The sequence below is a fragment of the Musa acuminata genome, chromosome BXJ1-9 (assembly GCF_036884655.1).
Source record: "Musa acuminata AAA Group cultivar baxijiao chromosome BXJ1-9, Cavendish_Baxijiao_AAA, whole genome shotgun sequence".
Classification (NCBI taxonomy): domain Eukaryota; kingdom Viridiplantae; phylum Streptophyta; class Magnoliopsida; order Zingiberales; family Musaceae; genus Musa; species Musa acuminata.
Genome location: NC_088335.1, coordinates 36,205,970 through 36,233,546, shown reverse-complemented (window position 1 = coordinate 36,233,546; position 27,577 = coordinate 36,205,970). Strand labels below are relative to the sequence as shown.

At 38.4% G+C, this 27,577-nt stretch overlaps 1 protein-coding gene across 1 annotated transcript in view; it reads left to right on the top strand.

The window, feature by feature from the left end:
- Window positions 1–903: 903 nt before the first annotated feature.
- The window catches only part of LOC135593478 (3-dehydrosphinganine reductase TSC10A-like), a 44,839-nt gene continuing 18,165 nt past the window's right edge, over window positions 904–27,577 (top strand). The window contains exons 1-2 of the mRNA XM_065083565.1: window positions 904–1,562; window positions 1,693–1,840. Coding sequence (XP_064939637.1) covers window positions 915–1,562; window positions 1,693–1,840 — 796 coding nt within the window. The 5' untranslated portion in view covers window positions 904–914. The remainder of the gene's footprint in view (window positions 1,563–1,692; window positions 1,841–27,577) is intronic.

Below are 27,577 nucleotides of genomic sequence, written 5' to 3'. Positions count from 1 at the left end.
CTTGAAAATGAATACGATTATAATCGTTTAGAGAACTTATCAAAACATAACAAATTCGATAATTAATCATTCTAAATTTATCATGAAATAAAAAAAAAAACAATTCTTGTCATAATTATATTTTAATAGAATTGTGAAAGTTGATTATGCTTACAAAACCTACTCATATCAAATTTGATAACTAATTTCTTAAATTATTAAAGTTAACAAATTAAAATCTTTGTTAGAATCATGTTCTAGTAAATATAGGAAAGTTTATGATCATTGGTGAAAGTTAATCAGGTACACTCGAAAATGAATTGAAAAACATCATAGAACCTATCTAATTGAGGATTATATAATTGAGTGCATTTTCAATCAACATTGTATAAATTACTTTAAACTTGTAAATCCACATATGATTATAACAATGATTTTTTTTTATAATTTTTTTAAAAATATTTTTTTAAATTTCAGAAGTATTTTTGGATGAGGAGACAAAGGAGAGGGTGGAGAAGAAGACACAGACCGGAGAAAGTGAAATAGATAAGGAGAGGGTAGGAGGAGAGAACGAAGGTGGGATAGTTTGGGAAAGTATTAGGGGTAACTCAAAGTTCTATTGAATTTGATTGGATCCTTCAATAAAAAAAAAAAAAAGACTGAATTTTATCTTGATTTCCATATATTTGATAGAAAGAATAAGGATATTTTTATCTAAAAATCAGGATAACTAAGATAAAAGCGATCATAAGAGACAATATAGTAGCAGGTAATACAGGATATTTTTTCCTGTAAATTGCCCGACATCCTTCAAAACCTCGTGGTCCACGTCATTGAATACGCCGTGTTTTTAGTTCTGATGTTTTTAATGCACTCCAAAATCGTATGATATCATGAGTAGTAGTTAAATAGAACCAACAGTTCCAGCAGACACGATGATGGAGGGACATATGTGTCATATCGAATCTGGTATTACGGCAACTCTGTGCTGGATTTTACAGCACCTCCACTGCGGTCTCTCTCTCTCTCTCTCTCTCTCTGGAGGATCCATGGCTTCCCTCTTCTTCCTCTTCCTCCTCCTCTTGCCTTTCGCCATCCTCCTCCTCGTTCTTGCTGCAATCGTCCGTCCCCGGCCGGTCAGGATCCCCCTCAAGGGTCGCCACGTGCTTGTCACCGGTGGATCCAGCGGCATCGGGCTCGCCCTCGCCCTCCGCGCCGCCGCCGAGGGTGCCCGCGTCACCATCCTCGCCCGCGACCCCTCTCGCCTCCAGGACGCTCGCGACGCCATCCTTCTCGCCACCGGTGTCGACGTCACCATCCTCGCCGCCGACGTTCGGGACCCTGAAGCCGTCCGCCGCGCCCTCGAGGCTGCCGACCCCGTCGACGTCCTCGTCTGCAACCACGGTGTGTTCCTGCCGCAGGAACTCGAGCGGCAGAGCCTGGAGGAGGTCCGCTTCATGGTCGAGGTCAACCTCATGGGTACGTTCCACCTCATCAAGGCCTCCCTTCCCACCATGAAGCAGAGAGCGAAGGAGAGTGGCCTCCCGGCCTCAATTGCCATCGTGTCGTCCCAGGCCGGCCAGGTATCTGACATATTGCTTCCAGGAATTTGTACTGGATTTCTTCCTGATGATGCCATTTTGTTCATCCGGGACACGTTCTGACAACAATCTTGCTGATGATAACTAAGAAGAAGGGTGTTTTGCTTAACAGGTAGGAATTTATGGTTACACAGCATATTCGGCAAGTAAATTTGGGCTTCGGGGACTGGCAGAAGCTTTACAGCATGAGGTTATTGCTGATAACATCCACATAACTCTCGTATTTCCTCCAGATACAGACACACCAGGACTTGCTGAAGGTGTGGACAACTGCCTTTACTCTGATCGCTGTCATACTTTTCCATTTCCTTTTCTGAATGCTTGTTAATTAAACTTATTCCACATACATAATTTAGATTCTCTATGCAATGTCTGATAAGGTTTGCCATTTTGATCAGAAGCTGATCTTCTGCTATTTAAGATCTGTACGATTGCTCTCATGCATTTCATAACTTCTGCCTTACTCTGACCGCAGATTTTTGACTGAACTAACTTGGCAAATATAATTTAGGGTCTATATGCTATTTCCAATAACTTTTGTTATTTATATTAGGTACTTTATGTAGATGTAGCAATTAGCATTCATGTCGACGTTGACACTTAAGCTCTAGATCCAAATCATTCCTAGACTAGATTCTTTTTTTTCCAAAGGGGGGAACTTGTATTACTTAAAAGCAGCGAATATAACTAGTGTTAGAAGAATTAACACTCATAAAGGAAATAAAAGGATCCAATCAGTGGCCTATCCACAAAAAGGAACTTGACAAAACCAGCCAACCAATCAGAATAACAGTTCCCTTCCCTAAATATATGATAAGCATTAACACACCCGAGGGATTCCATTGGCCTTTAATATTTCTAACAATGTTAAGCAGTTTCTAATACCCTCGAAGAACAATGATTCCTTTACCATCTTAGATGAGTGGATTTCAATATCCAAGAACCGCACATTCTCCTCCTCATCAGGGAGATGCAACCCTCCAAGCACAGTAGCAAAGGTTTTGTCAATAAAAATTTGTAAATCTGCAGCCACATAATTATAGGAAAATCTAGGGACGACATCATATGCACAGCGGAAGAACATAAAATAAAAAATCTGAATTTTCCAAACAGATATTTGTTGTCGTGTGAAAATTGATACACAAAAACCCACGAAACTTAAATTTAAGTGTAAGATAGATACGTTTTACCTAGGGAGATCGCATATCCCTAAATCTCTGTAGATCTGTAGGAGAGGATAAAGGAGGTCAAGCGTCTTTCTCTCTAGCGATGGATAGGTATAAAACATATCAGTCTGTCCGGTTATCTCGATGTCCCTCTTGAGTAACTTATGATAAGGATTATTTAGGTCTGTATTTAAAGGTGAATCAATCTCATTATCATGATCTCATCACGATCTGATTTCCATTGCACAGATCCATGGACATCATAATATATTTATGCAACAAGCAATATAAAATAATAAATTACCATATTAATAATAATAAAAAAACTATGTCATGTCACCCGTGCCATCACTCACGTAATTGGCTTGTAAGGCACCAATGACTAGCAATCTCCCACTTGACCTAAAGCCAATCACCTATGTGTCTGATCCCCATTATACCCTTGTGATGCTCAAAGATAATATAAAATAACGGTTTTGTTAGTGGATCTGCGATGTTATTTTCGGATGAAACTCTTTCCACTACTATATCTTCTCGGGCCACGATCTCTCTAATAAGCTAGAACCTCCTCAGAACATTTCTGACGAGACCCGGGTTCCTTTATTTAAGTAATCACCCCGTAGTTGTCGTAATTTAAGGGAATTGACTCATTGCTTGGCACGACTCCCAGATCTATGATGAACTTCTTCATTCAGACTCTCTTCTTTGGTGCCTTTACCATAATAATGTACTTCGTCTCTATGGTTGAGTTAGTAGTAATATCTTGCTTGGAACTTTTCCAGCACACTGTTCCTCCATTCAAGGTGAACACATACCTTAAATTAAACTTGCTATAATCGACATCGGATTGAAAGCTCAAGTTTGTGTAGCTTATAGCCCTGAGGCTACTTCCTTCATATACTAGTAAAAGATTCTTAGTCCTTCTCAAGTACTTAAGGATATACTTTTATTGCTTTCCAATGCTCCAAGCTTGGATCAACCTGATACTTGCTCGTGACATTCAGATCATACGCTATATCAAGCTTGGTACATAGCATAATATATATGATAGATCCTATTGTTGAGGCATACGGTATCATATCTATGTCTGCCCTTTCTTTAGGAGTCTTTGGGGACATACTCTAAGAAAGCGATATCCCATATCTCATCGGTATGAGACATCTCTTGGAATTTTTTATACAAAACCTTTTGACAATGGTGTCTATGTACCTAGATTGGGACAAGCCAAGCATCCTCTTGGATCTATCTTTATTGATCATATTGCAAAATATGGGACGATTGTTAGGATCGGAGTGGCACTAAGAGGGGGGGTTGAATTAATGCAACGGATTAAAACTTGTAAGTTTAATAACGTATTCGTAAATATGAGGAGATTTCGTTTCGATGGTAACTTAAGTAGATGAAAATCGAAAGCTAGCAGTAGTGTAAATAACAATTTCAAGAAAGTAAGAACTCACACATTCAAGGAACACCCCAATTTAAAATGGTTCGGTCAAAATGACCTACATTCACTTGAGAAGCCTTCTTCAAAGAGGCTTCAAACTTCCATTAGCAAATCACTTTGAAGGGGAAGGACAAATACCCCTCTTACAACCTTTTACAGTGGTTCACACTCTTACAAATTTTCAACGAGAAAGAATGAGGTGAACACTCAAGCAGTTGAAAACAAGACTTGCTAAAGACTTTGCTAAGGCTTTTTTTTTTCTCAATCTATTGCTTCTCAAAAATTGTAATCTCAGCTGAGAATTGAGGGGTATTTATAGGCCCCAAGAGGATTCAAATTTGAGCTCCAAATTGGAATTCTCTTGGATTCTCGGAGCTGGTGGTGCCACCGCCTGTCAATGTCACATTGATCGTGTACTGGCGATGCCACCTCCTGTCGGTGGCGGTGCTACCGCTTGTCAATTTTCACATTGACAGTGTTCTGGTGGTGCCATCGTCGGAACTCTCGGGTTTTGGGCGGTGCCACCACCCGAACTCTCGGGTGTTGGGCGGTGCCACCGCCTAGTCCGGTGGTACCACTGCCTGATCCTTGGGTTCTGGGCGGTGCCATCGCCCAGTCCGATGGTTCCACCGCCCGATCTTACCGGTTATTGGTTGGGCTTCAAATTCGGCCCAAACCAAGTCATATTTGGGCCCAGTTGGCCCCTAACCAGGATATAGGATTATCCCTTAATCCTAACCCTAATTACATGCAAACTATGCAACTAAAAACATAGTCCTAAGCAAGTTTTTAACCGGCAAACATCGAATCTCCTTCCAACGAGCTTTTCGGCGATCTTCCGGTGGACTTCCGATACACCCTCGGATTTCTTCCGGTGGACTCCCAGTAGGCTCCCGATCTTGTGGTGAGTTCAGCGAGTAGCCGAGCCTTCTCGGTGATCTCCGCGAACCTCCGATGATCTCTTCGGCGGACTTCCGAAAACTCCGACAAGTCCCCGATTTCTTCTCGGTTGGTTCCGATAGCATCTCCGACGAATCTTTGGACTCTTAAACACCCATTGAACTTGACTCAGGTATCCTTGTTTTATGTTTTCAGGCTATCGTAGTTAATCCTGCACACTTAACTCAATAATATGGATTAGATTAATTAACCCATCAATTGATTTCATCATCAAAATATGAGATTCAACAATCTCCCCCTTTTTGATGATGACAATCAATTGATGACGAGGTTAAACATTACTCCCCCTATTTATATGCCATATTATGAGAAGATAAAAACACTTGAATTCAATCTCTTTGAATTCAAGCTTAAACTGATAAGTTCCATCCGTTGAACTTATCGTTATTCTCTATAAGCATGAGCAAATACGAAACTTCATATTTCTCATAATTTCAAGCTATGAAAATTATTTTTAAGTCGAATGATAAAAGACAATTATCACTTCGACAATAGATCAGAATTTTCAACATGAATTTCATGATATAAATATAAGGCATGATTACATATGATCAACCAATCTAAGAACTTGCGATATTCTCAAAGAGTTTTGCGATGCATATAAGATATTTGCATTACACAAGCTTTTGTAATTCATATAAGTCATGCTATCGATGCATATAAGACATTTGCATTACACAAGCTTTTGTAATTTATATAAGTCATGCTATCGAATTGGCACAAGTCATCACAAGTCATGTTTTGCTCATTCTTCTCCCCCTTTATCATCAACAAAAAGGAGATGAGACTTTAAGCGTACAATTTGTGATCATAAAATCATTAGAAAAGGAATTCAGCATTAAAATCGATCATCCAAAATTCATCTCATTAAAAAAAAGTCACCGTTTATCCAGAATTCATCTCATTAAAAAAAATTCAACATTCATCCAGAATTCATCTCAGCATTAATCCAGAATTCATTTTTTAAAAAAATCATCATTCATCCAGAATTCATCTCATAAAAAAAAATCAGCATTCATCCAGAATGCATTTCAAAAATTCAGCTTTCATTCAAAATTCATCTCATTAAAAAAGCATGGCTTTCATACAAAAGAAAGAAGATGACAAAACTTTAACTTGGCATTAAGAGTAATCATACAAGGATCGCATGTTAAGGTAACAGAATAAGAAGGTATATCGATTAATCCTTAGGAGGAAATCCATAATTCTTATACATGACATCTATTTTTTGATTCATTTGTAATCCATAGTTCTTATACATGACATCTATTTTTTGATTCATTTGTCGCAGTTCCTTCAAAATTTCAATTTACTGAATTTGAATTTTCTCTTGTTATGATTTGAGTTGTTCTTGTTGTGATTTGATTTGATGCAATTCTGTCATAATGAGTTCTTGAGAAGATAAAGCAGAAGTTGAAGGTGTTGTACCAAAGGGACTAGGAGGAGGAGATTCATTTCCTCTAAAAATTGGTGTTTCGGGGTGTTCTACTAGTGGGAGAATTGGATCAGTCCTTCTAGGTTGCCTAACCCATATACCATTGCTAAATGTGCACCTAAGTCTTTTCAGTAGATTTATATTGATGGTGTTAAATCGATCAACTTGAATTATTTCTTCATCAAGTGAGACACAAATATCATGGGCAAGTATTAATCGAGTGATTAACCCCCCATATGGTAACATAGTGTCTTTAGCTATTATATCCTACATGTGTTGCCGAATTAAGTATCCAAAGCAATTATGTTGTCCGATCATAATCCAGTACATGGTGCTTAGCTCTATTTGACTCATTTCATCAAGATGAAATTGCTTGGGAAGTAGTATGCTAGTCATGATGTGATGAAGAATTTTAGAGTTAAAGGATAGTAAGTGCTCACAACTTTTGGGTATCATGCCTAGGTTCGGATTTTCAAAGATAGTTTCTAAGGCTTCAAAGTAAGTTGCTCCGATTACATTGATATCCCATTTATTTTTAAAGTAATAGCCTCTATCCTTTTCAGTAATTCTAATTAGTTCACAAATAGTACTATCAAATATTTTAATTTGTGTTCCTAAAAGGTAAGTACTTAGGCTTTCGTTGTCCACACATAAGTTTGCATAAAATAGCCTAACTAACCTAGGATAAATTGGTTCATTGATTTGTAAGAGAGGTAAGACATCTAAATGTGCAAACCATCTAATGGGTTCTAGGTTTCCTAGTTCATCTAGATCAACATGTTTACCCTTATGTATAGTTCTTGTTTCGAAATTTGGAAACCTAAGAGCTACTTCTTTGGATCTAAAAAGATTTTGTTCATATGAATCTGCTTCAACCCTTTTCCATTTTATTCTTGTTGATCTCTTAGGAGTCATTATCTAGACAAAATGATAGATCAAGAATATGAAACTGAGAAGAGTAGGCAAAATAATGAGAAGAGGAAGGAAATTTTTCATATTTTACCTTATGGAGAATTCCTTGAAAGATAGAGAGCTTGAATCAACAAGAATCCCTCTCCTAGGCCTCTAAAGGTTGGAATGAGGATTAGAGAAGTTTTGAAGGAGTTGTGGGAGATTTAGGGAGAGTTCTATTTAGGGAGAATTCTCACGGGTTGGGAGTGGTTCCACCGCCGGCCTTAACCCCTTTTCTTTCTTATAAAGGAGATCTCGGGTGGTGCCACCGCCAATCCGAGAAGTGCCACCGCCTAGCGACTGAGCGCTCAGGCGGTGCTACCGTCGGTTCTGGCGGTGCCACCACTAGCATGACAAGAAAGAGAAAGAAAAATTTTCTTTCCTCCCCCTTTTTGTTTTTCAGAGGTGTTTGGCTTAAGATAGGATAGGATCTTGGATTGCACTTTAATATGTCATTTGGAATCGAAAAAGAAGGAAGAAATCAAATCCACAAAAGAATGGAAAGAGGATGAAAAACTTTTCAGAAAATACATTCAAAGAAGCTTATTCTCAGGGACAATTTAACATGCCTAGTTCCCTTCTAATGAATTCAAATTGGTCTTCATTTAAGGCTTTTGTAAAAATGTCTGCTAATTGATGCTTTGTGTCAATAAACTCTAGAACGACATTATTGTTAAGGACATGATCGCGCATGAAATGATGTCTAACATCAATATGCTTAGTTCTAGAGTGTTGAATTGGATTTTTAGTAAGACATATGACACTTGTATTATCACATTTTATGGGAATATTTTTCAAGTAAATTCCATAGTCTTTTAATGTATTCTTCATCCAAACAACTTGTGCATAGCATGCACTTACAGCAATATATTCGGCTTCCACTGTAGATAGTGCAACTGAGTTTTATTTCTTAGAAGTCTAAGAAACAAGTGCATGTCCTAAAAATTGGCATGTTCCGGATGTACTTTTTCTATCTATCCTGCATCCGCCAAAATTGGCATATGCATAAGCTATTAAATCGAATTTATCGGATTTCAGATACCACAATCCTAAATTGGGAGTTCCTTTAAGATATCTAAATATTCTTTTAACACTCTTAAGATGAGATAATTTAGGATTAGATTGAAACCTAGCGCAAAGTCCTACACTAAACATGATATTCGGTCTAGTCATGGTGAGATAAAGTAGACTACCTATTATTCCCCTATACGTCTTTTGATCGAAATTCTCACCATTTTCATCCATATCTAACTTCATCGAAGTACTCATAGGAGTGTTTATCGCTTTTGAACCATCCATGTTAAATCGTTTTAACAATTCTAATGTATATTTAGATTGATTAAGAAATATAACATCACTAAGTTGTTTAATTTACAATCCTAAAAAGAAAGTTAATTCACCCATTAGACTCATTTCAAATTCATGACTCATACACTTGGCAAATGATTCACATAGTGATTCATCCGAAGAACCAAAAATAATATCGTCAACATAAATTTACACAATAAGAAAATTGTTTTCAAAGTGTTTGATAAATAATGTAGTATCAACCTTGCCGTTGGTAAAATTATTTAAAATAAGAAAGGAACTAAGCCTTTCATACCAAGCTCTAGGAGCTTATTTCAAGCCATAGAGAGCCTTAGTCAATTTGAATACATGATTAAGAAGAAGAAAATTTTCAAATTCGACAGGCAGTGGCACCGCCAGTACACGGTCAATGTGACATTGACAAGCGGTGGCACCGCCACCGACAGGCGGTGCCACCGCTAGCTTCGGGAATCGAAGAGAATTCAAATTTGGAGCTTAAATTTGAGTCCTCTTGGGGACTATAAATACCCCTCAATTCTCAGCTGAGATTATAATTTTTGAGAAGTAATATATTGAGAAAAAAAAAGCCTTAGCAAAGTCTTTAGCAAGTCTTGTTTTCAATTGCTTGAGTGTTCACCTCCTTCTTTCTCGTTGAAAATTTGTAAGAGTGTGAACCACTATAAAAGGTTGTAAGAGGGGTATTTGTCCGTCCCCTTCAAAGTGATTTGCTAGAAGAAGTTGGAAGCCTCTTCGAAGAAAGGCTTCGCAAGTGGATGTAGGTCATTTTGATCGAACCACTTTAAATTGGTGTGTTCCTTGAATGTGTGAGTTCTTACTTTCCTGAAATTGTTATTTACACTACTGCTAGCTTTCGATTTTCATCTACTCAAGTTACTATCGAAAAGAAATCTCCTCATATTTACGAATACGTTATTAAACTTACAAGTTTTAATCTGCTGCACTAATTCACCCCCCCTCTTATTGCCACTCCGATCCTAACAATTGGTATCAGAGCTAGGCTCACTCTCATATTTGGTTTAATACCCAAGAGAGATGGCTTACTCTAGCATGCATGAGGGTCATTCTATTACACGTCCACCTATGTTTAATGGGTCGGATTACACGTATTGGAAGACTTGTATGAGGATCTTCCTCATTTCCATGGATTTCGAGCTTTGGACTATTGTCGAAAATGGATTTAAAAAATCTTCTTTTCCGATGAGCGAATGGGATGAATTAGAGAAGAAAGTTTTTGCTTTAAACGCAAAGGCTATGAATGCCTTGTTTTGTGCATTAGATAAAAATAAATTTAATCGCGTTTCAATTTGTGATTCGGCTTTTGATATTTGGAGAACTCTTGAGGTCACTCATGAAGGTACTAGCCGAGTGAAAGAGTCCAAAATCAACATTCTTATGCACTCTTATGAACTTTTCCGAATGAAACCAAGTGAGTCCATCGGAGATATGTACACTCGTTTCACGGATGTCATCAATGGACTCAAAGCTCTTGGTAAAGATTTTTCTAACTTTGAACTAGTAACTAAAATCTTAAGATCCCTTCCAAAAAGTTGGGATCTAAAAGTTAGGGCCATTTAAGAGGCCAGGGACCTTAAAACATTTCCTCTTGAAGAATTTATTGGGTCTCTAATGACCTATGAAATGACATGCCATGCTCATGAAGAGCTCGAGAACCCCCTTCCAAAGAACAAGAAGGATATGACGCTTACATCACAAGAAGACCACTTGAAAGGAACATCAAGTGATGAGGACAGTGATGATGACATTGCACTTTTAACTCAAAAATTTTAAAAATATATAAGAAAGAACAAATTTAAAAATAACACCAAAAACAAACATGAACATAAAAAGGACCAAGTAATATGCTACGAATACAAGAAGCCGGGGCACTTAAAAAATGAATGCTCCCAAGCCAGGAAGAAGTAACCGAAGAAGAAGAAAGCTTTAAAAGCGACTTGGGATGATTCAAGTGATTCAAAAAGTGAAGAAACTAGCAACAAAGATGAGGCAAACTTTGTGCTAATGGCTTTAGAAGAAGAGGTATGTGATTTAATTAATGAAGATTTATCTTTCGATGAACTTTCTATCGCTTTTCATGAATTATTTGATGAGTGTAGAACTATTAGTAAGAAGTTTAATCTTTTAAAGAAAGAGCATGTCTTACTACAAAATAAGCTTGGTAGTCTTCAAACTCCTCCATGCTCTAAGTGTGAACACTTAGAAGTAATAAAAAATGAAAATTTTCTATTTAAAGAGACCTTAAACGAGTTTGAGGTCGGTAGCAAGGGATTGGACATGATCCTTGCAAACAAGGGTCACGTCGCAAATAGAAGTGGAATTGGTTTTGTGAGAGGATCCCACCAAAATCCTACCACTTTCATTAAAGGACCCACATTACACGTTTCACCTTGTTTGAAATGCAACTTTTGTTGTAAATCCGGACATGTTGCTTACAAATGTCCATTTAGGAAAATTAGTCCACATAATTTGATATGGGTTCCTAAAGGAACCAAAAATACTTCAATGATGAATAACAAAATTGGTAGATCAAGTTTTGAGGCACCCAAAATCAAATGGGTACCTAAAAACCATCCTCTTTTATAGACAAACCCACAAACTAGGAGCAAGAGATGGTATCTTGATAGTGGATGCTTAAGACACATGACTGGAGATCCATCTCATTTCTCTATACTCACTAGCAAAGAAGAAGGGTACGTTACCTTCAGAGACAACAACAAAGGCAAAATCATTGGCAAGGGAACCATAGGTAACAAATCATATTTTTCAATTGATGATGTATTACTAGTTGATGGATTAAAACATAATCTCTTAAGTATTAGCCAATTATGCGATAAAGGTTACATCGTTAGATTTGAATCTAATACATGCATTATTGAAAAACCAAATAATAACTTGTCAATGATTGCTTTAAAACAAAATAATGTCTACACCATCAACCTTGATGAACTAAGTAATGAAATGTGCTTCTCCGCTTTAAATGATGATGCTTGGCTTTAGCATAGGAGATTAGGCCATGAAAGTATGAAACTAATATCTAAGATCTCATCTAGAGAATTAGTATGAGGGATTCCCAATATGAAGTTTGTTAAGGACAAAGTATGTGATGCGTGTCAACTAGGTAAACAAATAAAAACTAGTTTCAAACCAAAAAATCAAATTAGCACCACTAGACCATTACAATTGATCCATTTGGACTTATTTGGACCGATTGACACGACAAGTCTAGGAGGAAGCAAATATGCTTTTGTAATTGTAGATGACTATACTAGATACACTTGGACCTATTTCTTGGCTCACAAAAGTGATTGTTTCAAATGTTTCTTTAAATTTTATAAACTCACTCAAAACGAAAAAGGCTTCATGATTTCAACAATTCGGAGTGATCACGGTGGCAAATTTCAAAACCGTGACTTCCAAAGTTTTTGTGAAGTTAATGGATATAACCATAACTTCTCCATTCCAAGAAATCCTCAACAAAATGGAGTAGTTGAAAGAAAAAATAGAAACCTACAAGAAATGGCAAGAACTATGTTGAATGAACATAATCTACCCAAGTATTTTTGGGTCAAAGTCGTGAATATGGCTTGCTACATCATGAATAAGGTTCTAATAAGACTGTCTCTATCAAAAACTCCATATGAATTATGAAATAACAAAAAATCAAATGATTCTTATTTTAAAGTTTTCAGTTACAAATACTTTATTTTGAATGAAAAGGATGCTTTAGGAAAATTTGATGCCAAATCCGATGAAGGCACCTTTCTAGGTTATTCTTCTGTTTCTAAGGCTTTTCGTGTTTTTAACAAAAGAACCTTAGTTATAGAAGAGTCTATTCATGTAGTTTTCAATGAAAATTTTGAGTTAAATTAAAATGATTTTGATGATGATATTGGTTTTGAAAATTTGAATTTAAATGAACCTTCTCCTCAAAATAATAACTTGGATGCATCTTCTTCGTTACCTAAGGAATGGAAGTATGTGGATGCTAATCCAAAGGAGCTAATTCTAGGAGATACATCAAAAGGGGTTCAAACTCGTTCTTCCTTCAAGAATTTTTGTGCTAACACCGCCTTCCTTTCTCAAATAAAACCTAAATGCATTGACGAGGCCTTGAAAGATGATTCTTGGGTCATTGCAATGCAAGAGGAATTGAACCAATTTGAGAGGAATGAGGTATGTAAGCTTGTTCCTAGACCTAGTGACCATTTAGTCATTGGTACTAAATGGGTCTTTAGAAATAAGAAAGACGAATGCGGTATCGTGGTTAGAAACAAAGCTAGATTAGTGGCCAAAGGTTTCAACTAAGAAGAATGTAATGACTATGAAGAAACCTTCGCTTCTGTAGCAAGATTAGAAGCCATTAAGATGCTCCTTGCCTATGCTAGTAATAATAATTTTAAACTATTTCAAATGGATGTCAAAAGTGCCTTCTTGAATGGTTTTATTTTCGAAGAAGTATATGTCGAACAGCGACATAACATGCATAGTGGAAGAACTAAAAAACAAAATCCTAGAATTCTTGCAGAAAAGAAGGTTTCATCGTTGTGCAAAAGTTGGCGCACAAAAACCCGCGAAACCGAAAAACTATGCGTAAAAGAATTACCTAGGGAGATCGTATATCCTTAAAAACCTACAGATCTATGGGAGAGGATGAAGGAGGTCAATTGTGCTCTTCTCAAGTGGTGATCCACACGGTAGGGGCTGCGAAGATGCTCCTCAAATCGTTACCCAAAACTCTTCATCGTGCGCACCATGCAATCAAGAAGAGATTACCCCTTCTTGCTGTCCACACGCCCCAAATAGGGGCTACAGTATGAGGAGGAGAGGGAGAGAGGAGAATCGGAGGCAACTAAAAAGAATCTCTAGCTTATGAGTCTTTAGTTCCCTCCTATTTATAGAGGCCCCATATTAACTTAACCCTAATGGATCCTGCCATATTGGGTACTAGATTTTCAACCCACTACCCCAAGCATCTTAAATTAGTGAGTCTCTACTCAATAATCTCTTATTAGCTCTTATTGGATCTCAGATCCAATAATTCAAGGGCTTATTGGATATCTAATAAGATAGGGGCTCTAACGGATATCTCATATCTGAACCTCTACTTGTCGCAACACCTATCATATGTGTATGATCCTTTAGGCCCAATATTGAACTAATAGTGAGTCATATTTGTCAGAACTTCTTCTGGCTTAGTGAATTATTATCTTTATAATAATACACTCGACTCATCGACTGCGGATGTACTAGACCACGACGCCACAATCCCTAGACGATAGAGGGGAATCCAATCCTTTGGACTTATCTATCCTCAATTATCGTGTACCTATAGTCCTTCATCTATCTAATATTCCAAAGATCGTATACCGGGCATGGTGCTGTCAGACCCATACAGTTTCTATACGAGTCTCATTCTAATTGAATTCTCCCGGATAACTCTTTCTCTCTTAATCCGAATGACCATGGTTAGGGATTTGTCTGAGTAAAAACATATGGGATATTCCTCTCATAACACCGAGAGTGGATGATCCTCTATCGATACTCAATAGCCCTCGAAAGGTTGGCTACTACTCCCGATGACCGGTTATGCTAGATTTGGAACCTCCAAACATATAAATCCGATATCAAAGAGTGGAGTACTCATACAAGACATCATTGGTGTCTCAAATCTAAGGACTAGATACACCACTAGGATGATAGAATCGATGTTTGACAATAAGACATCATCAACCATCCAACATTCTGTGAGTGGATCAATCAGTGAACTCATTTTCTAATGAGCACCTACACTGTATCCCTAGTGTCCCCACATGAGTAGCTAGAAGACCAACTACATCCATCATATGGACGGGTATACAATACATCAACCTGTCCGGTTATCTCGATGTCCCTCTCGAGTAACCTATGACTGGGATTATTTAGGATCTATCTTCAAAGGTGAATCGGTCTCATTATTGTGATCTCATCACGATCTGATTCTCATTGCACAAATCCATGAACATTATAATATATTCATGGAACAAGTAATATAAAGTGATAAAATATCAAATAATAATAATAAGCAAAAAGATTGCGTGTCAATTCACACGTGCCATCACTCACGTGATTAGCTTGCAGGACACCTATGACTAGCAAATCAGAATCCCCAATATATAGGATGCTTCCCCTAAGTCCTTAATGGAGAAATGTTTAGATAGCCAAGCTTTTACCATGGAAAACACATTCCTATATCATTCTCAATGATTAGGATGTCATTCATATATAACACCAAGAAGGTGATAGCGCTCCCACTCACCTTCCTATACACACAAGGCTTATCTTCGTTCTTAATGAAGTCATAAGATCTGATCACCTCATCAAATCTTATGTTCCAAGTTCGTGAAGCTTGCTTCAGTCTAAAGATGGACCTAAACAACCTACATACATTATTTGGACTATCCTTGAACATGAATCCCTTAGGTTGTATCATATACACCTCCTCAAGGTTGCCATTGAGGAACGTGGTTTTCATAATGTTGCCATTGAGGAACATGATTTTCATGTCTATTTGCTAGATCTCATAATCATAGTGTGCTGCAATAGCCAATAGAATTTGGATGGATTTTAGCATGGCTCCGAGTGAGAAGGTTTTGTCATAGTCAACACATTACCTTTGACGACACCCCTTAGCCACTAGCCTTGCTTTATAGGTATCTACCTTTCCATCTACTTCGATCTTCTTGAAGATTAATTTGCAACCAATGGGTACAATACCCTCAGGTATATCAACTAAGTTCCAAACTTTGTTGGAGTACATGAAATCCATCATAGAATTCATGACCTCTTGCCACTTCCCGGAGTCTATACTTGTAATAGCCTCCTTGTAGGTCTGAGGATCAATATCCTCAACATCCTCTCCTCTAATATGTCCCACATATCTCTCATGAGGATGGGATACTCTGCGAACCTACGTAAAGTTGGAACTTGTGTATTAGGTACCTGAATAGACTCGGGCTGTAGAGTGATACTTGAGTTAGGTTCTCCAACCTTGCTCAACTCTATCATGCTCCCATTGTCTCTGCCAAGAATGTGTTCATTCTCAAGGAACATCGCTCTTTTGGTTACAAAGATATTTTGGTCCTCGAGATGATATAAATAATACTCACAAGTTTCCTTGGGTATCCCACAAACTTGCACCGCTCCGTCCTTGATTCCAACTTATCGGGGTTGTGTCTTTTAATGTGGATAAGGCAGCCCCAAATCTTAACAACCTTAAGATCAGGTTTCTTCCTTTTCCATATCTCATATGGTGTAGACACTACTGACTTAGTTGAAACTATGTTCAGAAGGTAAGCTACGATTTCTAAGACATATCCCCAGAATGAGATGGGTAGGTCAGTGAAACTCATCATGGACCGTACTATGTCTAATAGCGTACGATTCATCCTTTCAGACACACCATTGAGCTAAGGTGTATAGGAGGTGTCCATTGGGATAAAATCTCATGGTCCTTAAGGAACTAGGTAAACTCTGTACTTAAGTACTCACCTCCTCGATCTGATTGAAGAGTCTTGATACTTTTTTCAGTTTGGTTCTCCACTTCATTCTTATACTCACTAAATTTCTCAAAAGGCTCGGACTTGTACTTCATTAAGTGCACATGTCAAGAAATCATCAGTAAAGGTAATGAAGTAGGAGTAACCACTAATGACATAAGTTGACATGGGTCCACATACATCACTATGTATGAGTTCTAGCAGCTCAATGGCTCTCTCTCCAGTTCTATTAAATAAAGAGTTGGTTATTTTTCCATGAAGGCAAGACTCTCAAGTTGCATATGACTTATAGTTGAATGGATCTAGATATCCATCCTTTAGCAATTTTTGAATCATTCCCTCATGGATGTGACCTAGCCTACAATACCATAGGTATGCACTGTTCACCTTATCTCATTTCCTCTTTGACGCACTTACATTCATGATATGTGGAGTAGTATCTAGCATAAATAAACCATTATGCAAAGATCCTTACGCTAATCTCCTAGGCTTTACCAGAATTTGCAATAAATTACAGATGTGATAAACACTACTGGTATCAAATGTCAGACACTATCACAAAAATCTGACAACTAGAGACTGATCATGAATGTACCTGAAGCTTCTCCAAGCTTCTATTTCGCCCTCTCTGCAAGGTACTCTTTGCAGTTCATCTTCCAGTACCTATCTTTGCCATAGCGGAAGCACTAGCATTTGTCCTTTGCCGGGTCTTTTTTAGTAACATTTGCTTTACTTGGTTTGCTGTTGTCCTTGCCCTTCTTAAGGGACTTTTCGGTTTTCCTTTTCTTTCTGGTCTCACTAGTGTAGAGAACTGACTTCTCTTTCTTGATAGTGCTCTCTGCCTCCCTCAACATATAGAAGAGCTTCAAGAGAGTCACCTCAAGCTTATTTATATTAAAATTCATTATGAATTGTGAAAAGAAATCTGGTAGGGACTGAAACACAATGTCCACACACAAGTTATCCTCTAGGGTCATTCCTAGACCTGTGAGTTTCTCTATCCACTCAATCATTTTTAGGACATAGTTCTAAACCGGTGTCCCCTCAGTCATCCTAGCGTGGAAGAAGCTCTTAGATATCTCATATCGTTGAGTCCTTCCCTGTTCCTCAAACAGTTTGCGGACATGTAAGAGAATGGATATGACATCCATCTTTTCATGTTGTCTATGTAACTCAAGAGTCATAGAGCCCAATATGTAACACTGAGCAAGAGTTGAGTCATCAATGTACTTCACGTAGCGAGCAATCTCATCCTTGCTTGCCCCTTCCTCGGGCGTTGGTATCATTGTATCAAGGACCTACGCGATTTTCTTCACCGTGAGAACAATTCTCAAGTTACGGAGCCAATCCGTATAATTTGGACCAGTGAGGCGGTTGACATCAAGTATGCCACGTAAGAGATTTGAAAGCTACATTTTATGAAAATAAAGATGCAGTAGAAATAAATAACATACAGATTTTGCAAAAATAAACAATCAAAATATGGACTTCTATCTTAATATGCTCACACTATTTTACTAGCGAGTCACGCGACACCCTCAGCACATGAAACGGAAGTCTCCGACAGACTTCTAGTGGGGATCAAGATCCAATTAACATCTTAGTGTAACCTCGAGGGATTCGACCAATCACACTAAGCCCAAAAGGTAGGTAACTCTTGCCGATCACAACTATTTATGATTCCTGTCATATTCGACCTCTGAATCACCATGGTCTTGAGGGACTCGACAAACCATGATGTTCAGTTAAGTCAACACCATCGTTACAAGATGAGTCTGATTCGATGATATACCCTCGAGGGACTCGACCAACTCAACCTACACCGGGAATCGGTCCCTACCTATAACAATAGAAGGCCACGTGGGTCAATCTAATTGTCTCATGTTTATCGACTTAATATTATCGAGAGAGGAGTTTCTATGATTTGGTCTCGGAATATGATATGTCACACATATACATATTTAATATATATCTACATCACATGCAAATATATATATATATATATATATATATATATATATATATATATATATATATATATATATATATATATATATATATATATATACATATCTAGTAGGTATATAAGCAATCACACCAGATGATCATGGAACACAGCCTAATATGATTAGGCCCGAGCTGATGGACCTAATCACTTACATCAAGATCTATGTGTGCAATGGTGCATCTCCATGCCCTGTGATCGTCCATCTCATCCTCATTGGTTCTATCGACATCTCGACACATCTCCATGCATCGCGATTGTCCGTCTCGTCGGTTCTGCTATCGCTTCCACGCTTCCGCTGTGCCTCTGTGTATGATTACAACTTAATCATAGGTACGCAGGCATGATCATCCATTCACATATCATACATCACATGTATAAATCATTATATAGGACTACTAGGTAATTATAAAAATAATAATCAATTAAACATTTAAATTAATTAATATTTTTTGAAATCAGAGACATGTAGAGAATTTTCTGAATTCTAAAGGGGCATTTTCATAATTTGGATAAAGAGGATAGAACTAAAATTTCTGAAATTATGAGGGGTAAAGTTATCTTTTGTCCTAAAACCCTAAGCCCTCACTTCTCCCTGCTTGCTGCGGACGCCGCCACCCTGCCGGCGGCAGCCCTATGCTGCGGGGGGTTGGTGCATCGCCCCTGCCTACGGGCGGCACCGCCGCTGCAGGTGGGCGCCGTGCCCCCCCGCGGGCGGCTCTGCTCGTGGGAGGATGCCCCTGCTGGCACCGCTGCCTGTGCGGGCAGTTGCCCCTACGGGTGGCGCTGCCCCATGCAGCACCCGTAGGCGGTTGTGCTCGTGGGCGCAGCGCCCGTTGGCGTCGCTGCCGCGCGGCGCCTCTACCAGAAGGTCCAGCACCTGCAAGCGCCGCCCTTGCGCGCAGGCGCAGTACCCGCGCACAGGTGGCCGCTGTGCCTGCGGCCCTACTTGTGGGCACCGCTATAGGGACCCTGCCTGCACACGGCCGGCCTTGCGTCTGCCGCTGCAAGCAGCCTACCTACACGCAGATGGCAGCGCTGCCATCTACGACTGCTATCTATGACTACGGCAAGGGCGGCAAAAGCTTCTCCAAAACACAACACACGTAGTTCAAAACCAATCTATCGCACGAACAACCTAGCTCTGATATCACTGTTGGGAAATCTTTGGGGGCAACATCACATACGTAGCGGAAGAACATAAAACAAAATCCCCTATTCCAAAAGAGATGTTCGTGGTCGTGCGAAGATTGATACGCAAAATTTGCGAAAGAGATGTTTGTGGTCGTGCGAAGATTGATGCGTAAAATTTACGAAATAGAAAACTACATATAGTAAATATTGTGTTACCTAGGGAGATCGTATATCCCTGATCTCTAGGAGAGGGTGAAGGAGGTTAAGCGACCTCCTCTCTAGCGGTGATCCACATAGGGCTGCGATGACACTCCTCAAAACTCCAAGCCTGCTTTGAGGTGGAGAGGGGGAGGAGAATAGAAAAGGCAAGCAAAGGCTCTTGCCCATGAACCACTAAATCCCTTATATTTATAGAGGTCCAATAATCTCTCATGGGCTTTTATTTGATCTCGTCCATGAGATCCAATAATTCAGGGGCTTATTAGATATCCAATAAGATAGGGGTTCCGGCGGATATCTCATATCTGAACCTCTACTCATCCCAACGCCTACCATATATGTGTGACCCTCTAGGCCCAATATTGAGTTGGTCGTGAGTTATACCTATCAGAACTCCCTTTGGCTTAGTGAATTATTATCTCCATAATAATTCACTCGACTCATCAACTACGGACGTACTAGGCCACTACGCCGTAGTCCCCAAACGATACAAGGGATTCCAATCCATTGGACCTGTCTGTCCTTAGTTATCATGTACCCTATAGTCCCTCATCTATCTAATATCCTAGAAATCGTATACCGAGCATGGTGCTATTAGACCCATACGGTTTCTACTCGAGTTTTGCTCTAATCATATTTTCCCAAAGAACTCTTTCTCTCTCAATCCGAATGACCCTAGCCAGGGATTTGTCTGAGCAGGAACACATGGGACATCCCTCTCATGACACCGAGAGTGGTTGATCCTCTATCGACACTGAATAGCCCTCGTAAGGTTGACTACCACTCCCGAAGACCGGTTGTGCTATATTTGAGACATCCAAACGTATAAGTCTGGTATCAAAGAGTATAGCACTCATATAGGACATCCTTGGTGTCTTAAGTCTAAGGACTATATATATCACTAGGACTACAGAATCGTTGTTTGACAAAAAGGCATCATCAACCATCCAGCATTCCGTAAGCGGATTAATCAATGAACTCATTCCCTAATAAGCACTTGTATTGTATCCCTAGTGTCCCCACACGAGCAGCTATGAGACCAACTACATCCATCATATGGACGAGTATATAACACATCAGTTTATCCGGTTATCTCGATATCCCTCTCGAGTAACCTATGACCGTTATTATTTAGAATATGTGTTTAAAGGCGAATTATCTCATTATCATGATTTCATCACGATCCGATTCCCATTACATAGATCCAAGAACATAACAATATATATATATATATATATATATATATATATATATATATATATATATATATATATATATTTGTATGTGTGTGTGCAATAGTCAATATAAAGTGATAAATGCCAAAATATAATAAGCAAAACGACTATGTGTCAAGTCACACATGCCATCACTCACGTGATTGGCGTGCTGGGTACTTATGATTAACACAACTATGGTGTTCGGTTAAGTCATCACCATCGTTACAAGATGAGTTTGATTCGACAATATGCCATCGAGTGATTTGACCAAGCATACTATGCCCTCAAGTCAACGGTGACATCTTTATGTCGTAGGCAAGATAGTGAATCATGAAATAGGTAAGCCTCGAGTGACTCGACTAACTCAACATACGTCGGGAATCGGTCCCTACCTATAACGATAGTACACCACATAGGTCAATCTAATTGGCTTACGTTTACTAACTTAATATTATAAAGATATGAGATTTTTTATCTGGTCTCCTAATATGACGTATCATACACATACATATTTAATATATATCTACATTACATGCAAATATATATACATATCTAGTATGTGTACAAGTAATTACACATCACATGAGTAATCACACCAGATGATCATTGACCATATCCTAATATGATTAAGCCCAAGCCAATGGGCCTAATCACTCACATCAAGATCTATGTGTGCATTTGCCTATCTCCATGCCTTGTGATTGTTAATCTCGTCCTCGTCGGTTCCATCGGCATCTCGACGCATCTCCATGCATCGCGATCGTTCGTCTCGGCCTCGTGGACGTTATCGCCTCCACGCTCCTACTATGCCTCCTCGTGTAATTACAACTTAATCACAAACACGCAAGCCTGACAATAAACGAGCAGCAAATTGGAGGCTCGTAGGCCCCAATAATAATAATCATAATCACACGTACACACACATCACACGGTCCATGATCATCCGTCCACATCATACATCATATGTATTCATTATCATCATATAGGACTACTAGATAATAATAATAATAATTAATTAAACTTTTTAATTAGCTAATATTTTTTGAAATTTGAGACATGCAGGAAATTTTCTAAATTATGAAGGGTATTTTGGTAATTTGGATAGAAAAGACATAACTCGAAATTTCTAAAATTCTGAGGAGCAAAATTGTTCTTTTGCCCCAAAACCTTACTGCCCTGCCTTTGTTGTGTTGCGACCGCTGCCGCCCTGTCGGAGGCAGCCACTGTAGGAGGTTGGGGCGTCGCCCCTTGGGGCACCACCGCCATTGTGGGCGGTTCTGCCCGCGGGCGTAGCACTCGCAGGTGCTGTTGCTTCCGCGGGCGTAGCGCTTGTAGGCAGCGTTGCAACCGCCCGCAAGCAACGATACCCCCGCGGGCAAGCGCCCTTGCAGGCAGTTCTACCCGTGGGCACAGCGCCCGAAGGCAGTGCTGGCCTCGCAGGCGCTGCTATCCGTAGGTGCTACCCCTACGGCTGCTGGTCGCTTGCTGCAACCAGCTGGCTGCCGACCATCATAGATGGCCAAGGTTGCAAGTAACCTTTGGCCATTCTTTGAGCGTAGCAAGGGCAGCAACAGTTGCTATCCTTTCTCGCCTTTTGCATCAACAATTTTGACGATAAAATTTTTCCTAAAATACAACACACGCAGTTCAAAACCAATCTTTCGCACGAACAAGCTGGCTCTGATACCATTGTAGGGCAATCTAGGGGTGACATCACATGCGCAGCGGAAGAACATAAAACAAAAAATCCAAATTTCCCAAAAAGGTATTCATCGTCGTGCGAAGATTAGTGCACAAAAACCCATAAAACTAAAATCCACGTGTGAAATATATGCCTTTTACCTAGGGAGATCGTATATCCCTGAATTCCTATAGATCTGTAGGAAAGGATGAAGGAGGTCAAGCGTCTTCCTCTCTAGTGGTGATCCACATAGTAGGGCTATGACAACGCTCCACAAATCTCTACGCCTACTATCTAAGGAGGAGTGTTGGGGATGGAGGAGCAAGGAAAAAACAAAATACTACGATGCAAGTAAAAATAATCCTTTCGATCAAGAAAACCGATGTAGTATTTAAAATAAGAGGATTGACATAGAACATTTACAAGATATTCCCAAGTGTATTCTCCTTCTATCTTGCTTCATGAACTACGGTCCTATTTATAGGACCTAGTTGTAACTATCTCACTCCACCATGTCACCCATGATTAAGGTAGTTATAGGAACTACCTTATAACTTTTAGATCATGGGCCACTTCTTGAAACATGCCTAAAACTACCCTGAACATGGTAACTACCTAGATAACTACTATGAATCAATTCTCAACACTCCCCCTTAATTCATAGTTACATACATCGATTTGCGACATGAAATAAACATGCTTTTGAAATGGAAGTGACTTGGTGAGGATATCCACAACTTGTTTATCTATTCCACAATATTTCATTAATATGGCTCCACTTGCAACAAGATCCCGGATGAAATGATAGCGTATCTCTATACGCTTCATTCTTCCATGAAATGTTGGATTCTTCATCATTGCAATTGTGGCTTTGTTGTCATAAAATATTTCCGTTACTTCTTTTTGTTCTTAATGAAGATCTTCAAGAAGTCTTCTAAGCTATATTGCTTGACAAGCTACTGATGTTACGGCTACATATTTTGCTTCTGATGTCGATAACATAGTTGTTGCTTGCTTTTTTGAACTCCAAGATATAGCTCCTAATCCGTGGCTAAAAATATTACCTGAAGTACTCTTTCTATCATCTAAAGCTCTTGCCTAATCACTATCAGTAAAACCAAATAATTTACATTTAAAATTATGAGAATACCAAATACCATAATTTATAGTTCTAGCAATATAACACAGAATTCTTTTAACGGCTCCGAGATGATGTTTGCTTGGGCTATGCATAAACCTGGATACTACACCAATAGAGAAGGTAATATCTGGTTGAGTATGAGTTAGATAAATCAAACCTCCAACCAAACTTCTGTAGTATCTTTCATTTGTCAGACTTGTACCATCTTCAAGTTACAGTTTCTCATTTACATTCATGGGTGTTGCTGCAACTTTGTAATTAATCATATTAGATTTTTTGAGTAGATCCATTGCATACTTTCTTTGTGAAATAAAATTTTCATCTGATCCTTCACTTCCAACCCAAGAAAATAGTGCAGTAGACCTAGATCTGACATTTCAAATTTATTCATCATGTATTTTTTTAATTCTACTACAAAAGAGTTAGATGAACTCATGTATATAATATCATCAATATAAAAGCAAATCATTAGAATATTATGTTTGCCTTCCTTCTTTAGATAAAGAGTAGGTTCATTATTGCTCCTCTTAAATCCATTTTAACTAAAATAATAATCAATTTTACTATACCATGCCCTTGGAGCTTGTTTAAGCCCTTAAAGATCTTTTCTTAGCTTATACACCTTTTCTTCATGTCCTTTAACCAAAAAACCTTCAGGTTGAGTAACAAAAATCTCTTCGGGTAAATCTCCATTTGAAAACATATATTTCATATCAAATTGATAAACAAGCCAACTTAAGTGAGCAGCTAAAGCCAAGAAAGTTCTCATGGTTTCAAATCTAGCAATTGGAGAAAATATTTCATCAAAATAAATACCTTATTGTTGTGAATATCCTTTTGCTACAAGCTGAGTCTTATGCTTTTGGATACTTCCATTTGCATTAAACTTTATTTTGAACACTCATTTTAATCCAATAGCATTCTTTTCTTTCGGTAGATCCATTAGCTCTCAAGTTTCATTCTTCTCAATTGACTTGATTTCCTCCTTTATTGCTTTTCGTCATTCCTCTTTTTCAACTGCTTCTTCAAAAGTTATATGATCTAAAATAAACAAAGCAAATGTTGGGTCATAAATTTCTGTTAGTGATCTGAAATTTCTTGGAGGGGTTTCATCGGAAGAATAAGAATTTGAACTGCTACTAGGTGAGATTAACGATGAACTTGTTGGAGCATGATCTGTCATTTGATTCTACGGATTGTCTAGTTCTGATGGAATTTGAATTTGTGTTCCACTTTTATTGGTCTCCCGATTCCAACTTGCCCTTTCATCAAACACAATATTTCTGTTAATAATAACTTTGCCACTAACAGGATTATATAATCGATATGCTTTGGATTGTAAGGAATAACCAATTAAGATGCATTTTTCAGATTTTTCATCAAGCTTGAGACGATTTTGTGAATTCACCAAAGCATAAGCAATACAACAAAAAATTCTTAGATGGTTGACACTTGGTTTCATATCATACCAAGCCTCAAAAGGAGTTTGATTCATAACCGCCTTTGTTGGTGAAATATTCAACAAATAAACTGTTGTTGCAACTACTTCTGCCCAAAACTGATTTAGAAGGTGTTTTCCTTTAAGCAAACTTCTTGCCATTTCAACGATAGTCTGATTCTTACGTTCAGCTACACCATTTTGCTCCGGTGTATATGGTGTTGTTAATTCTCTATGAATACCATTTTCTTCACAAAAAGAACTAAACTCATTAGATAAAAATTCACCACCTCTATCTGTCCGAAGTGTCTTTATATATCTATCACTTTGCCTTTCTAGCCTTAAATTTTCAAAAATTATCAAATGTTTCAGATTTCAGTTTCAGAAAATATATCCAACTCATGTGACTATAATCATCAGTAAATAATAAAAAATATTGACTTCCACCAAATGATTTTATATTCATAGGTCCATATAAGTCAGCATGAATTAATTCAAGATAATTAGATGTTCTCCATGCTTTTCCAATAGGAAATAGTTTTTTACTTTGTTTGCCATAAATGCACCCTTCACATACATCAAGTGTATTAATCTTGGGCAATCCGAAAACCATTCATTTTTTATTTAACAACCTTAAACCCTTAATGTTAAGGTGTCCATATCTTAAATGTTATAAATTGAACTCATTCTTTTGAGTTGCGACAAGAGCATGCTTTTAAATATTTGAAACATCAAGTGGAAACATCTTGTTTTGCCTCATGCAAATATTTACCGTAATCAAACCAGATTTTTTATTTTTAATAGTGCATAAACCATCATCAAATATAACTAAATATCCATCATTTATCAATTGACCAACACTCAATAAGTTATGTGATAAAGTAGGAACAAAAAAAATATTATCAAGGTATTTTACCTTTCCTTGATTTGTCTTCACCTCAATTGTTCCTTTCCCTTTCACTTGGATTTACTTGTTATCTCTAAGTCTAACTTTCAACTTATGAGTTTCATTAATATCTCTAAACATTGATCTTATGCCTGACATATGATTAGAACATCAACTATCTAGAAACCAAATATCATTTGAGATATCGTTAACTTGTGAATGAGTCATAAACAACTTACTGTTTTCTTCATTTTTCTCCACATAGCTTGCTTGCTTTTCTCTTTTTCAGCAATCTGTCTTATGTGACCAAACTTTTTACAATAGTGACATTGAATTCCACTCTTGTAATTTTTTTAATCATAATTTGATTGCCTTTGTTCATCATGCCCATCAAAGTATCCTCTCCCTCTTCCTCTTCCATTTCCTCTACCACGAAATCCTCCTCTGCCACGTCCTCTTCCTACTGATTTTTTATCTTCTTTTGAAGTAGAAGACCCCCCTTAACTTGAAATGCTTTCTCTTCACTTTTTTCAAGTGACCTGTGTTGAATCTCATATTTTGATGATGAAGTCAATTGATGGGTTAATTGATCTAATCCATATTATTGAGTTAAGTGTGTAGGATTAACTATGATAGCATGAAGACATAAAGCAAGTTTACTGGAGTCAAGTTTGATGGGTGTTCGAGAGTCCGCCGAAAGTCCGAAGAATCATCGGAAGTGTTGCCGAAACCAACCGAGAAAGACTCGGGGACTTGCCGAAGTTTTCGGAAGTCCGCCAGAAAGATCGTCGGAGGTTCATAGAGATCACCGAGAAGGTTCAGATACTTGTTAAAGACTCGTTGAACTCGCCACAAGACCGGGAGCCTACTGGGAGTCCGCCGGAAGAAATCCGAGGGTGTATTAGAAGTCCGTTGGAAGTTCGCCGGAAAGCTCGCCGGAAGGAAACTCGAAGTTGCCGATTAAAAATTTGCTTAGGGCTATGTCTTAATTTCATAGTTTGCATATAATTTGGGTTAGGATTAAGGGTTATTCCTATAACCCAGTTAGGGGCCAATTGGGCCCGAGTTTGGACTGGTTTGGGCTAAGTTTGGAGCCCAACCAATGAGCTGGAAGAGTCCAAGCGATGGCACCGCTGGACTGAGCTGTGGCACCGCCCAGAACCCGAGAGGTCTGGCGGTGGCACCGCTAGTACACTGTTAGTGTCAGACATTGACAGGCGATGGCACCGCCAACACCGGGAAACCCAAAAGTAATTCAAATTTGCAGCCTAAATTTGAATCCTCTTGGGGCCTATAAATACCCCTCAATTCTCAACATAGGATATATCTTTTTGACAAGTTAGAAAGTGAGAAAAAGCTCTAGCAATGTCTTGTTTTCAATGGCTTAAGTGTTCACCTTCCTCTTTCTCTTTGAAAAATCTGTAAGAGTGTGAACCAC